This window comes from Pelmatolapia mariae, linkage group LG3_W, assembly GCF_036321145.2.
Source record: "Pelmatolapia mariae isolate MD_Pm_ZW linkage group LG3_W, Pm_UMD_F_2, whole genome shotgun sequence".
NCBI lineage: Eukaryota > Metazoa > Chordata > Actinopteri > Cichliformes > Cichlidae > Pelmatolapia > Pelmatolapia mariae.
In genome coordinates this window covers 43,897,484-43,911,692 of record NC_086229.1, presented here as the reverse complement: position 1 = coordinate 43,911,692, position 14,209 = coordinate 43,897,484, and the positions used below count along the sequence as shown (strand labels likewise).

At 40.3% G+C, this 14,209-nt stretch overlaps 2 protein-coding genes across 4 annotated transcripts in view; one reads left to right on the top strand and one right to left on the bottom strand.

Moving 5' to 3' along the window:
* The window catches only part of LOC134624477 (collagen alpha-6(IV) chain-like), a 149,101-nt gene extending 140,149 nt beyond the window's left edge, over positions 1 to 8,952 (bottom strand). For both annotated transcript variants that reach the window (XM_063469458.1, XM_063469459.1), the window contains exons 1-2: positions 8,849 to 8,952; positions 8,647 to 8,692 (exon numbers count right to left, since the gene is read on the bottom strand). In XM_063469458.1, coding sequence (XP_063325528.1) covers positions 8,647 to 8,692; positions 8,849 to 8,859 — 57 coding nt within the window. In that variant the 5' untranslated portion in view covers positions 8,860 to 8,952. The remainder of the gene's footprint in view (positions 1 to 8,646; positions 8,693 to 8,848) is intronic.
* Positions 8,953 to 10,866: 1,914 nt separating this feature from the next.
* The window catches only part of col4a5 (collagen, type IV, alpha 5 (Alport syndrome)), a 71,568-nt gene continuing 68,225 nt past the window's right edge, over positions 10,867 to 14,209 (top strand). For both annotated transcript variants that reach the window (XM_063469464.1, XM_063469463.1), the window contains exon 1: positions 10,867 to 11,143. In XM_063469464.1, the coding sequence (XP_063325534.1) occupies positions 11,054 to 11,143 (90 nt within the window). In that variant the 5' untranslated portion in view covers positions 10,867 to 11,053. The remainder of the gene's footprint in view (positions 11,144 to 14,209) is intronic.

Sequence of the window (14,209 nt, the reverse complement as noted above, 5' to 3'; positions counted from 1 at the left end):
AGCGGGCGGAGGAATGTTAAGCTGTCGCTGCAGCCACAAACCCCCGCTGCCTTTGTTGTGCTCAGACGAACTCTGACCTCTGAGTTTACCGCGACCAATCGTGGGACAACCTGACAGCATGTGCTTTATCAAAAGAAAATGAGGCAGACCTGATATGTGAAAGTAGCTGTGCCAAGAATTGGCAAATGGAGGGGAATGTTGCCATAACTGCCATAACATAAGTTCAACCGCGACGCTAAAACCAACAGTTGACAGACAAAAACACAGTGGTTCCAGTTTGCGCCAGTGGTGAACGGGATCAATATTGGCAAATCTCAACTGCAGGTCTGATAACGATCTTCACACCTTCTGTAACACATAAAAGGCAAACTTTCAATCATCTTTATCAACTGTCATGAACACGATCCGCACCCAATAAAAGATGTTTCATGGCTTCTAACCATAGCTTTTAAACTGTTTTAAGAAGACATAATATTCACAATATTCACTTTCACAGCAATGAAATCAAACATGGATCAATGCAAAAACATGACAATCAGGGCTTCTAGCTGGATTGCATAACAGAAACAGTGTTACAAAATCTCTGTTAAATAAGGATTCAAAAAAGAAAAAGACCTGGTGTCTGACGGTGTTGACATTATTTCCAGCAAAAAAAAAAAACTTCTTCCAACTCAAGTTTCTATGAACCATTTATTTTTCTGCACAGATGCAAGTGGATCTATGCTGGGTCCCTCACTGTAGACTTCCAAGTAAAATAAAGTATCTTATTGTACCTTTAGGGAAACAACAGCTTAGGGTAATGTTACTGCACCCTTGAGAGGTATTACTTCTTTGTAGTCCAATGTGGTTTGTACCTTCATTCTTGAACTCCCAACGACATGACTATACGCTTATGTATAAGTACATTTTACTCATTATACTATGTCATTAAGTTTGGATTATACTTTTTGCCTCAGCAAGTCCGCTTTGATTCAAATTCCATCATCAGACGGTTAGTGCAGATGTCTTCATGCTTGCCTGTTTTTGGTAATTACTTGGTCTTTTGCACCTACAGAAACCAGAGCAATGATAGGTTCAGATCCTGAAGTTTGAACAGTGCTAACGTCTCCAGCATATTTGCCCATAACCACCACTACTGAAGCCAAAACAGAACGTATCAAAACCTTAAAATCTACAAGTTAAATCAAGAGATTTGGCTGTATATAGACTGTCTCGTGATAATTTACCATTCCATAATATTTTCTGTACAGGAATAACACAAACATAGTTCCCCAAAGATGAAACATGCTTCTTGTTTCATCATGTGCCATTATTAGGAATCAACATAACCAGTTCCTGGCAGTAACTTTCTAGTTCAGTGTTTCTGAATTATTACAGAATAAGGTGAAGGCAATGAGAGAAGCAAATGAAGAAGATCAATCAAACCTGAAAATATAAATTATACAGCTTTTCATTTGATTGATTTGATCAGTCCAATGTAACTGAAGGTAATCTGAAGGTAAACCAACTAAGACGTAGAGAATGCAATGGACAGTTTCCCAGCATATACATTATCACTGTGCTCTGCTACCACTCAGCGCAATTATCTTATGTGATGTTTCATTCAGACCTTCTCTGTCTGGTTTTTTGGTTTCACACTTGGCTCTCCCATCACATGAGATTAGAAATGTGTGTACATGGTACCTGTAACATCATGAGAAGCCAGCATGTCCTTTTACATCATTAGGTGAGGGTATTTCCCGGTAACAAAAAAAAAAAAAGCTCAGGGTGTCTTTCATCCCACCTGCACTGGACCTAAACGGATGTGTATGATTTTATGGGGAAACATGCACCAGTGCTTGCAAGCACCACACAGGTAGTAGAGTCTTATCAGTGGGTGTGGGAGAGGAACGGTCTAGGCTTTTCAACAACATATTAAAGCTGCTATGTTTGGTTTAGTGTTCCTAAGGTACTTAGTTACGTATTTTAAGTAGACCTGAGGGGGGGGGGAATTCCAGCTTTGAAGTCATAAGAAGAAACCAGAAAAATGGCACGAGTGAGTAAAAAGTGATTTAACAAAAAAAGGAATGGAAGGCGGTCAGGAAGAAAATGAGAGAGTTAAAATAGCAGAGACAGAAGAGGCGTCTGCCTGAGAGAACTGTGAGAACTGAGAGAGCGCAGCATGACCCAGTCACACCAAACATCACACTCCAGATTGACCAGGTGGCTCTTTATCACATTTCAAAACAACAACAGAACTTTTTCATAAACTTGACTAATCTCATCCTGTCCCAAGCCTTCTTCCCATGGGGAAACTACACTACGGTCTCGATCATTCCCACTGCCACTTGTGGCACATATAAACTAAAACCCATAAACAACCCCTGAAGTATTTTTACCTGAGGAAAAGTCCTAAATCATTTTAATTAGATTCAACAGCTTTCATTTCACTACATTTTCCCAGTATGGCTGCATGCCACCATCTTTGTTTTCTGTCTTAAATACAGCAAAGTTTTTAACAGTTTCCCCTTAATTATGATTTGTCGACATAAGGCTGATTTTGGAATTTACTGTACGAGGAAAATCTGTCATAATCTGCACCCTTTCCTCTTTCTTACGTAATTCACACAGGTTATACAACAGGTCCTTGAAAAGTGAGAATTATACTGTATGACCTCACCGTGACATTGAACTTGACGAAAAAATTCTTGCTTAAGCCCTGAAAGCACATTTTTAAAACGTTCAAACTGAATAAATTATCAGGGAAGAAAGTGTGGAAGTTTCTTTAACTCGATATATAGCCATAACTCCTGTTAACCCAAACAGATGTCTCGTTAATCCATTAATTGCTTGATGCTAAAGTATAAGAAAATGGTGAAAAATTGCCATTTACATTTCTCAGAGCAAAACGTTGTATTTCCTTTGTTTGAGCAAGAGCCAAAAACTCAGAAGAATCTTCATATTTTTAATTTAAAATTGACTAAATTTATTCGCCAATTATCATAATAATTGTTTTGATAAATTGAACACCCTAAATGAATCTAAATAATGATTAAACAGGAGACCACTACTTTAGTAATCAATCACACTTTTGCTTTTTTTAAAGAAAGAAAGAAAAAAGGCTTGTGGGGAACTACTATTCACACCACAAATCAACTGGTAATGGATTGCCTGACTTATGGAAACAGAGAGGGCAAAAAGTGATAGGAAAACTGGGTGTGGAGGGGGGGTAATGATCGGGTGAAGAAAGGCGAGGAGGAGGGCAGGAGGGAAAGGAAGAAGGAGGTGGGGGTGGGGGGGGGGACTCTGTTGTGTAGGGTCTAGAAACCACAAATCAAGCAGTGATTGGTCCCTTCACTCAGCGTTTCTGGAATGTTCCAGTCTATAGCACCTGCAGGGAGCGGGAGACAAGTCCTGCCAAGCACTGGAGGAATTCAAGGGGGGAGGGTGGGAGGGTAGAGGGGGTAGCTTTTTTCTGCATCAGCTGGTAATCAGTTAAAAATTAATTATGAAATATGGAAAGTAAATATCTGATAAAATAGGGCAAACTATCTGATTACACTAAATAATACGGCGACACTGAGTACTCGTAGATGTAAGAATGAGTGGTCGAGTGGCAATACAGGCAAAGATTCTTTGGGCTTATTTGACAGAAGTCAGTGAATTTTCCTGTTATTCCCGATCATTTCATGAACACAAACCTTATACTTCTGTAATTGCAGCCAGAACTCACAAAAGTTATTAGCAAATCCTAACTTATCGACATTATAAATTGGAACATATGGAACCGGATTAGACCAAATGACAAAAACGTTGTTTTATTTTTCGTGTGCGGGTGTGGGCGTTGGGTTTTTGTTCGAGAATGATGAGCTTTTTTCTGAGAAAAAAAAATCTGAATTCTGAGTTTAAATCAGAATATGATTTAAGTTAAAAATTTTGAAACAAAAGTCGTAATTCTGAGAGAAAACACTGTAATTTTCAAGTTTTCGTCCAGAATTCTGAAATTTAAATAAAAATTCTGGAGGACAGTAAGAACAATGAGGAGTCAGACTTCTGACTTTTCTCAAAACTCAGAAAAAACATCACGACCCAAAAATTCTTTTACGCAGAATTCTTCAGTAAGTAAAAAGTTTTCTTTCAAGCATGACTCAGATCACCAAAGCCAAAAATGTTCTTTATGCCAGAATAAATACATTAAATTGTAAATTTAACAACACCTAAGAGTTTCATCATCTCATCTGTCAGCAGGCTGAGACTCAGTGGTACATACAAATGTGCTCAGCTGGGTCAAAACAAATCTAAAGAGTTGATTTCTCGATGATTTCCAAATCACTTGCTCTAGTTTTTCTGGACTCCCTGCTTTCAGTCCCATCATAACGCCTCCCCTCTCCTCACCATTCTTCCTCACTCCTATGTGATGTTTCCCTTGTGCCAACAGTAGTGTCAGTTCTTACAAACCAGAAACCATGCAGAAGCTCCAACAGAAGGTCCTTCTCTCTCTATGTGTTCACTAAGTGGTAAAATTATTTATAAATACACCAACCAGTCTACTTAAACTACATAAGCTAGCAAACCAAAAACCAATGTTACAACTCAAGCTGCTACCAGACGTACTTCTTTTGACTGACAGCATAACAGATAGGTGTAGACACCGTGACCAATCACCCATTGGTTAGTGAAGTGTCCTTTTGAAGCCTCGAGCTGAGTGTGCCTCAAAAACATGTCAGAATGTGTGACATCAGCTAAAATCCCCCTTAACTTTAACTTTAGGCGGCTAAAGCATAATTATGGTTAACATCGGCTGTGCCTGAAATAATTCACTCATGACTTCATTTGCAAAATACTTAAAATTTCACACACTATTCATTTTCTTGGCACTGTTGGTTATATCATTGCAGACACACAGTGATAAGTCAGATAAATAAATTAATACCGACATGAACTTTTGTCATAAATACTTACTATACCAAGTTAAATTAATATGTACAAAGATTTTGTGGAACTTTTTTTGTCCATCTATCTTTTTTTACTCTAGTGCATGATGGGATATGATTCGTAGGTGGTACCCATTTATTGTTCACTAGGTTAGGAAACACTGTGTGACACCTTTAAGTGCACTATATAGGGTATAGCAATACTTGCTAAAAGTTTAGACAGCACTTCAAAATGGCCAACTCACTATATAGTGAGTAGTACAGGATTTTCGCAGCTATCATGTACTCTGGCAGTTGCTCCTTGCAGGTGGATGCACTTTTTTCCATTGAAACTACCCTAATCGATTCACCACAGTGCTTGAAACTCTCCTTTGTTGCACACTGACAGGACAGGATCACACAGAAGCTGTAGCCTTGTTTGTATTCTACCTTGATGCATCAAATCCTTTGCACTTGTTTTTTTTTCCTTTCAGAATGCTTACTGCTACTGTATTATACAACTACAACACGCTAACTTATACTAGTACTACATATGCCCAGACAAGATTCCAAATGTCTCCAAATGACTAAGAGTTGGGCTTCTGCAAGTAATGCATTCACCCTAACCTTGGGCTATCTTCTCGCTCTGTGCCATCGAGAGATAAACAAGTGTTTGCTCTTATCTGATGACGCTGACAGCACCTGACAAACACCTTCCTGCACTCAGTGGTGCAGAGACAGGAATGAACTTCATATTTTAATTCATCCCAAAACACAAACTTTAGCACGCACTACCGCAGCGGTACCCAAAGACTTAGTTACCATGGTTATGAAAGGCAAGACCACCCAATGAAGTCATCTGTCACTCACTCCGTCACCAACTCACACACACACACACATACACAACACAAAACAACAGGGAGGCGTGAAGTGGGCGGAGGAGTCAATTCAAAGTCAGTGGAGCTCCATCAGCTGATTCCTGTTGGGACACAGGAAGCTTTCTGCCGCTGAGTCGCTTTAATGTCAGTCGGTCTTTGCTGAAGCACAACCTGAGCAGCATTTCCTGCGACTCCCTCAGCTGGGAGAGCTCAAAATCGAACTGCATGTAATTACTGCATTATAGCACTTTTTTACTTTTTTCATTCGTCCTTCTACTAAAGACAGTGAGCAAACCTTTAGAGGCCAGCCTGATCCTCTCCAGCATGACAAAGTAAAACACATTTTAAATGCTCCTGCCCAGCGATATCTACACAATGATCTGATATTTTGTCAGTTGTGGAGACTATGTGCTGTATTTTCAATGGCTTCCCCAGAGAAAAGACCAATTTTGACCTCTGACATCATCAAACAGCGCTGCTGCTCTTTCTTATTCTAATTTTTATTGTAATGGTTTCGGCGCTCCTTTCATTGACAGCTTAATCAGTTTCTTTACAGATGACTGGTGTGAACCTGAGTAAACTATCATTTCCACTTCTGTTCATTTGATTGTTTGCTTTTCCACCAATGTCAAGAAGATGGAATTAAGCGATGCAAGATCCTTAAGATCATTTACTCCTGTATGACATACAGCCCTGTATCCAGCTTTATACCAATGAATTTCTGAGGATTTTCAACTGGTTTTTAACAGGTTTATGCAGCTGTGAGATAAGAAAATTATCTCACCTTATGAAGGATACCACTTCTTCCCACATTTCCTCCATTTATAAGACGTTCTAAGTGATTAATATCTAGTGTTTTAAGCATTATGATGCAACTGGAAGGTTATTATGGTTTTTATCTGTGTTGATATCACTTCATGTGTTACAAAAATGCAAAACACATCTGTAAAACTGCTGATAAATCATAGAGATACACTGATTGTTAAATGTTTACATATCTTGATATTTAAAGCAGCATTGTGTTTTTTTTATTTTGCTGTTAATCTAGTTTGTTACAGTATGTGTTCCTTTCTGTAGCAAGAAGACAACAACGAAACAGCTATTTTGACGTCTATAAGCTCTTCACCTGTCTTTGAACTTTTAGCCCGCACAACATTTCCACCACACACCAGATAAACATCACTGTATGGATAAGTGCACACCATAATCTAATTTTAAAACAGTAAACAAACGCAGTAGAGATGCATTCCTAAAAAATACTGCACAATACTGAACACTTTAGGAAAAATAATTATACTAAAAGTATTTTTAAGAAGTTTGTAACTTTAGGTATTTTACAGGAGATACAAATCAAATTTTAAATAGTGCATAACTTAGTGGAGTAACAAAAAAACCTTTACATCGTACATTGTAGGTATGCTGTAGTTTTAGGGGTGCAGGCCATATCATGTAGTGGATTAACCTTGGGTTTTTTTTTACACTTTTATTATGCATTAAATAGGTGTGCATCATAGATGTTTGACAGGGCGTGGAACGATGTGTTATAAGATCACTTGGGCCTAAAGCCTGCAGTTTTTTGCTGTTGAATTTTCCTTGTAACCAGAAGAGAGAGAGAGAGCTGTCCTCATCATATTTTTATATGTAATATAAGAGGACAATTGAATAGTGAAGCATTAATGATGCACAGAAATATAATGCATAAGTAAATGTAAAAAGGCAAGGTTAAAAGATGAGAAAATACGGCCCCCGTGTCTAAACAAATACAGCATATTCACAATATGAGAAAAAGTCAGAATTTTGACTTTAATTTCAAAATTATTGAAAAAACAAATCCAAAAAACTTCCCCTATTTTTTGTTCAGTGGCCCTAATCCTCTTCTCCAACCACTGAGTAGTTCTGTGTAGATATATAATCACACTGCAGTTTCAGATAAAATGCACTTCAGCTATTTATTTGTACTATTTGTATTTTGTACTATTTGGATTTATATGTCCTATTTCTATTGTATATATTAATTGGCATCTGTGGGTGGACAGCAAAGAAAGAATTTCATTGCACAAAGAAATGCCTTTTCTCTTGTGACACATGACAATAAACACTTTGAATCTTTGAATCTTGAATCTAATATTCCATTCTCCTCTAGAGGAATTGCACCCTATTTTGCGAACCTTATTATAAAGTGCAACTGAAATGATCAATAAACAGAAACAAAGTGGGCCTGAAGTAGCAAAGCCCTCCACTATTTTCAATCCCCTCTGCAGAACCTCATCAAGTCAGCAGAAAGGTGTGGCTTGGAAAGGCACGCCGGCCCGATATCCTCCTAATTCTTAATATTCATCAGCGGGGCGGGCTTTGAATTGCAAATAACTGCGAGCGGGCCCACTCAAATATGAACTGGTTTTTTTTTCGATGCAAAAATGTGGACTCCAGCTCAAAGCTTAAAAAAGGGACCCACATACCGTGCAGTGTCTGGCACTAACGGTGCAACAAGCGCGTCCGCAAATGTTATTTACTTTAAATGACAATAACAAATAGCACTGAAATACTGACTCTATTTAATAAATACAGTTTTTTAGAGAAAATATAATAGAAATGTATAAAAGTATCACCATATGCTTCAGGCAGAGGCCATGCACAGCATGGATGACCTGTGTCGGCGAAGTATGACAGTAACTTTGTAACACTGTAAGTCATGCAGCTATCGCACTTGTTTTTAAAGAGACACCAAGCTCCCCATTTTGGTCACAGCTCAGCTGCTCTTTCACGAAACACAGCTCCATCTAAATCGGCTGTTTAAGAGTCTCATCTGCGCTAAATAAACCAAGCGGGGATCCTCTCCACCTGAAGCAGTGTCACAGTAAACGAAAGGGACTTACTCCGAGTGCAGACCTCGCCGCGAAGGTCAACACGATCACACAAATCCTGCAAAACAAAAATAATTATTTTAGCTATTTCCCTCCGAACTTATTAGTCGACAGGTACAGCAGCGGCAGAGGCAGCCTGCAAAGCCGAAAACTAACTTTGCAGAAATAAGTTTACAGAGCCGTTTTAAAAAGAAATCAAAAAATAAACCCTTACAGGACTTTCATATTGATCCGACTGGCGGAAGGCGGGGACCACAGGTAGAGCTCGATCCCCTTATCTTCACCAGAAAGGCACCGCTTCAAACGCGCTCATCGACGGCTCCAAAAACCCCCTGTCATCTACCCGGAGACAGAGAGAGAGGGAGAGAGATAAAGTAGTCCCACTGACAAACGCCCCAATTTTAACACATAAAGCTCCAAGCATTAAAAGCCAGCCAGCGTTGAAATCACACATTTTGTTGGCGATTTCTTTCATAAAAATCAGAGCTTATCCAACTCACCCAAGTTTCAGCGGTGCAGTCGCTGCTGCGCACTTCGTACTGGTGCGCTTCAACTCAGCAGCCTCAGAGAGGAGGAGGGGCCAGCACATGCCTCCATGCCTCTGACTGCCACCGAGGTACCCCCACATACCCTAGTACGGTTCGGACCAGCAAAGGAGGCACAGCGGTGTAAAGCAAGTCTGCAGTCCAGGTTTTAATCAGTGAAAAAGCAACAACATACAGAAGTTCTTTCAGAGACTACCATGACTTTTATTCCACATAAAAACAAAACCCCACCGTTGTTAGCGCTCAGGTGGTTACTGAAGTTTAAAGTGGCCTTAGGACACTTGATGCAAAATTAGTCCCCAAAGAATCAACATGATGGATCTTAAAATTCATAAATGTGTTTTCATACCATTCACCCAAACATTTATGATACATTTAAAAACTATAACCGCAGATCAGTGTTAGGGATCACGTGTACTTTGCCCTGATCTCTGCTAATGCATAAAACTTCTTGAATTAGGCAGAGTACTCTTTTAGCTTTGCAACACCGTGTTCACCCTAGAGGGCTATAAAATCCTTTATTACAGTGTATTATCTTAAATTTTTGTGTCTTATGTTTCTGGCATAGACTTTTCTGCAGCTTGTTTAGCTGTGGAGCACCACAGGGATCCTAACTAGGTCCTCTTCAGTTTTGGACTTGCTATATAGTTTTTATTCATATGTTTATTTGCTACAGTCCTAATTTCAATCCTAACCATAAACCCAGTACTATAGTACTACAGTTATAACCTTGTACTATAATAATACTAAGGTGCTTCATCAAATTTTATTTCAGATTTTTTTTTTTTTTTTAGCAAACTTACTAGTGTAGAGCATTCAAAGATTTTAGAAAGTTACACAACGTATTTCATGTTTTAAGATGAGAAAATGTTAAGTCCAACTTGCGTTTAGATGACTTTTAAATATTACAAAAATGCAAGAATCACTTCAACTGTGATGCTTTAAAAATTCACGATAAAATCCTACCAAAAAGTGCACCTTTAAATTATTCCACTGCAGGTCTTGATTCTGGTTTCTTTCACTCCAGTGATTGTAATATAGATAGTGTAATATTGCAAAGGTTGGATGCTGAGATGGTTGCTTACTGTGATTATGTGTGCTTATCAGTCCCAGTGTGTGCACATACAGTTTGATCACACAGTAACTTCAGCAGCATGTGTTCATGTAAGTTCATGCAACAGTCTTTAAGCTTCACACCACATTTAGAGGAAGGCGCATGTGAAACGAGACAACAGGTACCTTTTTATAGGACGGAGGTTTTATTCTGTACTATTCTACTAGCAGCTTTCCTTCGTCGGGAGAAAGTGACCTGTAATAAAGTGGCAGGAATGTAACGTGTCGGGGCCTAAGGAAAAGAAAAGAAAAGGTTTAATGTCAAACTCACAGCCTCGAGCGGTGGTCTGGAGTCGATAGGCAGGAGAAAGAATATCCATCCGCGAGGTTCAAACATAATGATTATTTGCAGCATAGTTTAACACGCGATAAACTTTTGGGCATTTGGACCTTCGTGGCTCACACTTACGACCAGACCTTGTTTCGCAAATCACCCCAAATTTATTTTTAATTATCTGTCTTGGGGAAGGTGCACATCCCTGATATCACTGCGCACCGCTTGTGGAAAGTAGATCCGGTGGGCAGGTTTACGAGTTCAGAAAAAGTGAGAGAGAGGGAACTGCAGAGGCGCACGGTGCCAGAGCCAGGACCACTGGGAGTCTCTGCAAGCGCAACAACCGCCGACACGCCGAGAAGAAGAACGAGTTTCTTTATTTCTTTTCCACAGTGTGCGTGGGGGGAGCAGGGCTATGACACGCGTATAAAGAGCCCCAAAGTACAGTGCTAACGCAGGCGGATCTTTGTTTTATTCCCCCCAAAAGATGAGTAAAGACTCAAAGTGCCTGCGACAGCTCGGTGCGACTCTGCTCTTCCTAGTCCTGTGCGCCGAGGTACAGCGATCCGACTCTGCGGTAAGTACGCTTCCAGTTCCTTGCACTGATTTTTTCCCCCGCTGCAGGAGAACCTGCAGAGACCCACCGGCTCCCTCAGCGAGCGAGTAAAGTTTCTAAAATAGAGAGTCTGCTTTATAAGAAGTGCTTCTGCTCTAATAATAATGATCCCGGTTGCCGTTTCCGTTTTACTTGCAAATAAAAACCATGTAATTACACCAATGATACACCTCCGCGCTCAGCTTTCATGGCTTTTTGACTGCTAGGATCCGAGACCACCTTCGCAGGACCTGCAGATTTTCTTGGTGGGAGAACGGACGGAGTTTCTGTCCTGCCCCCCTTCGTGCGCATCTTCGCGTTTCGCTTACCTGCGGTTATTTTTTCCGCCCTGTGTCTGTATTTTATTCCTATTATCGCGTCAAGAACTCGGACGGATTCTAAACTCGGCGTGTGGAGGGAAAGCGGCGAGCCGATGCTTCCCCCTGCTTAAGAGCCCGCTTGTGTTCGGATTGAACCACGAACAGCGGGGCTGCTGTTCAGTCTTTTGTGCGTAATTTTGTTTTGGTGTCCTGAAAGAGGGAACTGTGCGTTTTTCTCTCCAGGTGTGTGCAGGTGTGCTTTAAGTTTACAGCAGCTGCTTTCAGACTCACACTGAAGTGTAGAGAAATGAAACCCATATTTAGTGCAGCTGATTAGTCTTTGCATTTGAGAGATGATTCAGAAACAGCAACACAGGTGGGGAAGTGTATGAGCGCGCTCGCACTTTTCCTCTCTTCGCCCTCCACATCTGTTTAAACTGGTGCCTCCTCATCCTCAGCTGTAGATCTCTAACATGTCAGGATGCCGATGCATCAGTGCAAGTGTCTCTCACTCTGGCTCCTCATGTAATATTCCATGAATATTCCCTCCTCGTTAATTATTAATGAGGCGTGGCTGCACGCCCACCACACACCAGGCGTGTCCAATCAGGTCTGCCCGCTGTTTGCTGTTCTGTAAGTCCTCTAACACAGCTATGCGTGGTATGAGTGGGGTTTTTCATGTTTTTCAAATTATGCAGGAGACATTTGTGTGTTTGAAGATTTTATGGATTAGATTCAGTGTTTTGATGGCAACTGGAACACTGAACAGAGTATGACCATCCCGTGAAATAACAAAAACAGCACAGGATGAGGTCTAAGACTAAAAAATCAGCATTTGAGAGGTTTTTTTTTTTGTCTGCTCAGAGTTTATAAAGTGATTAGAGATGAAGAATAAATCAACAGATAGAAGCTCTTTCCTCTCCTTGAGCTGTAATATGTCAAAACTATGGTTTGACCTCTTCCCTGCTTTGCTTGGAAGTTGTCTCGGTATGACAGAGATTATGTTTACTGCAATATTTCACCAAGGCCATGAAGGTTTATCAAGGACCTTGAAGTAAACTGTTAAAAGGGTGGAAAAAAGAGAGAATGAACTAAAAAACGTATAACTTTAATTAACATAGTTACTTGCTATATTAACGGTTTTATGACATTTGAGCGTAATGATACACAAAAAAGTCACTGAACTTTCACAAATGGTCGTTAATGTCTCAATAGATAATAGTAAATTAGCTGTGTGTTTTGGAGCTTTCCTTTAATTTAGTGTGAAAGAAAACCCTTTAGGGAATCAAAGTTCCCCTTTCTCCATTAAAGCGCTCATTGAGTCCCCCTAGTGGAGGCAGTCTGCCCTGATTGTCACTGCTTGCACAAGAGATTGAAAGAAATGATCTTTTGTGGCATGTCTTTGTCTAAATTTCCAAACTTGCGGGATAAAAAAACCCCTAAAATCAAAGACAAAGCAGCTTTGTTCCAGTAACTTATGCTGACATTGTTTTAAGGTTTATAACAAACAGACTGGTGTATGTGCAGAGAGTTTCTCATTAAGTTTGAAGGAGAGAGCGTCATAAGTCATTTTTATTGCTCTCTCTCTCTCTGTGTGTGTGTGTGTATTAATCCTCACAGATATCAATCTCCATTCAGCCAGGTGAGGGGGTTCAGCGGTAATGTATACCTGGAGATTTTCCTTTGAACCCGTCATGCAGTGCAAACCACAAACACACACTTAATTTGATGCATGCTTTTTGCGCAGCAAGGGAGGCGCACACCTATATACACCCGCTCGCCCTACACGTGACCCACATCTCAGGTGGAGTCTGTGCAGGGGCGGATCTGTCTGCTCTACATCATGTATGTGTGTGTGTGTGTTTGTGGTGAGAGTTATAGTCAAAACATCCTCACATTGTGGAGATTTGGAGATCGGCAGAGGAGTATCAGCTAACACATCAGAGCTGCAGCTTCCAGGATGTCTTCTTCTCTGGTGTTTGGTCTCATTTTTGTCCCCGGATTTGTTTCCTAGGATCTTCTGTCTTCTGTCAACTCTTCTTTTATCGTTGTTCCCCCATCTACTGCACTCGGTCTCGTTCCCTTATGGCAGACATGTAGCGCCATGATGATGATGACGATGACAATAATCAGTCTCGGCAGGAATTTTCCAGATGCAAGATGTACTGATCATTCAATCAATCCTCTGCATGTCTAAGAATAATCACATTTATAACCACCATAAATCAGCCTGCACATCATGTAACTTCAACAAAACAAATTTGCTCTTGGAACTCCTTCTCACTAGCAGAAGTTGTGGTAACTTTCAGAAAAAAAATCATAGCGACAAACATGGACAGAACCTGGTGAATTTCTTGCCAAAATTCCCCTAGCTCTGACTTTCATCAAGCCCTTTTTTGGTACTAGGCTTCTGGCACCCGCACTGTTCAGTTCTTGAGTGTGTCAGCACCACATTAGTGGAAAAGTTGCACCTGTTTACCTTCTCCTTCCCCTTTCACCTTCTGTATCTGCCTCCTTGTCTGTTTTGTTATCCCCCACTGCTCCACCTTTGTGTCTGTCCTTGAATGCAAATTCCATTTTTATCTAGCTTAAGGCTCCATAAGCAAGCAGTGGAGGGAGCAACTCTCCAAAGACTCCCATGGATGGATATATATTCAAATATTAGAATCAACTATACGTGTATCCTGTAGGTTTGTCAAAAGATTCATTTTATTATCCAATTACCATT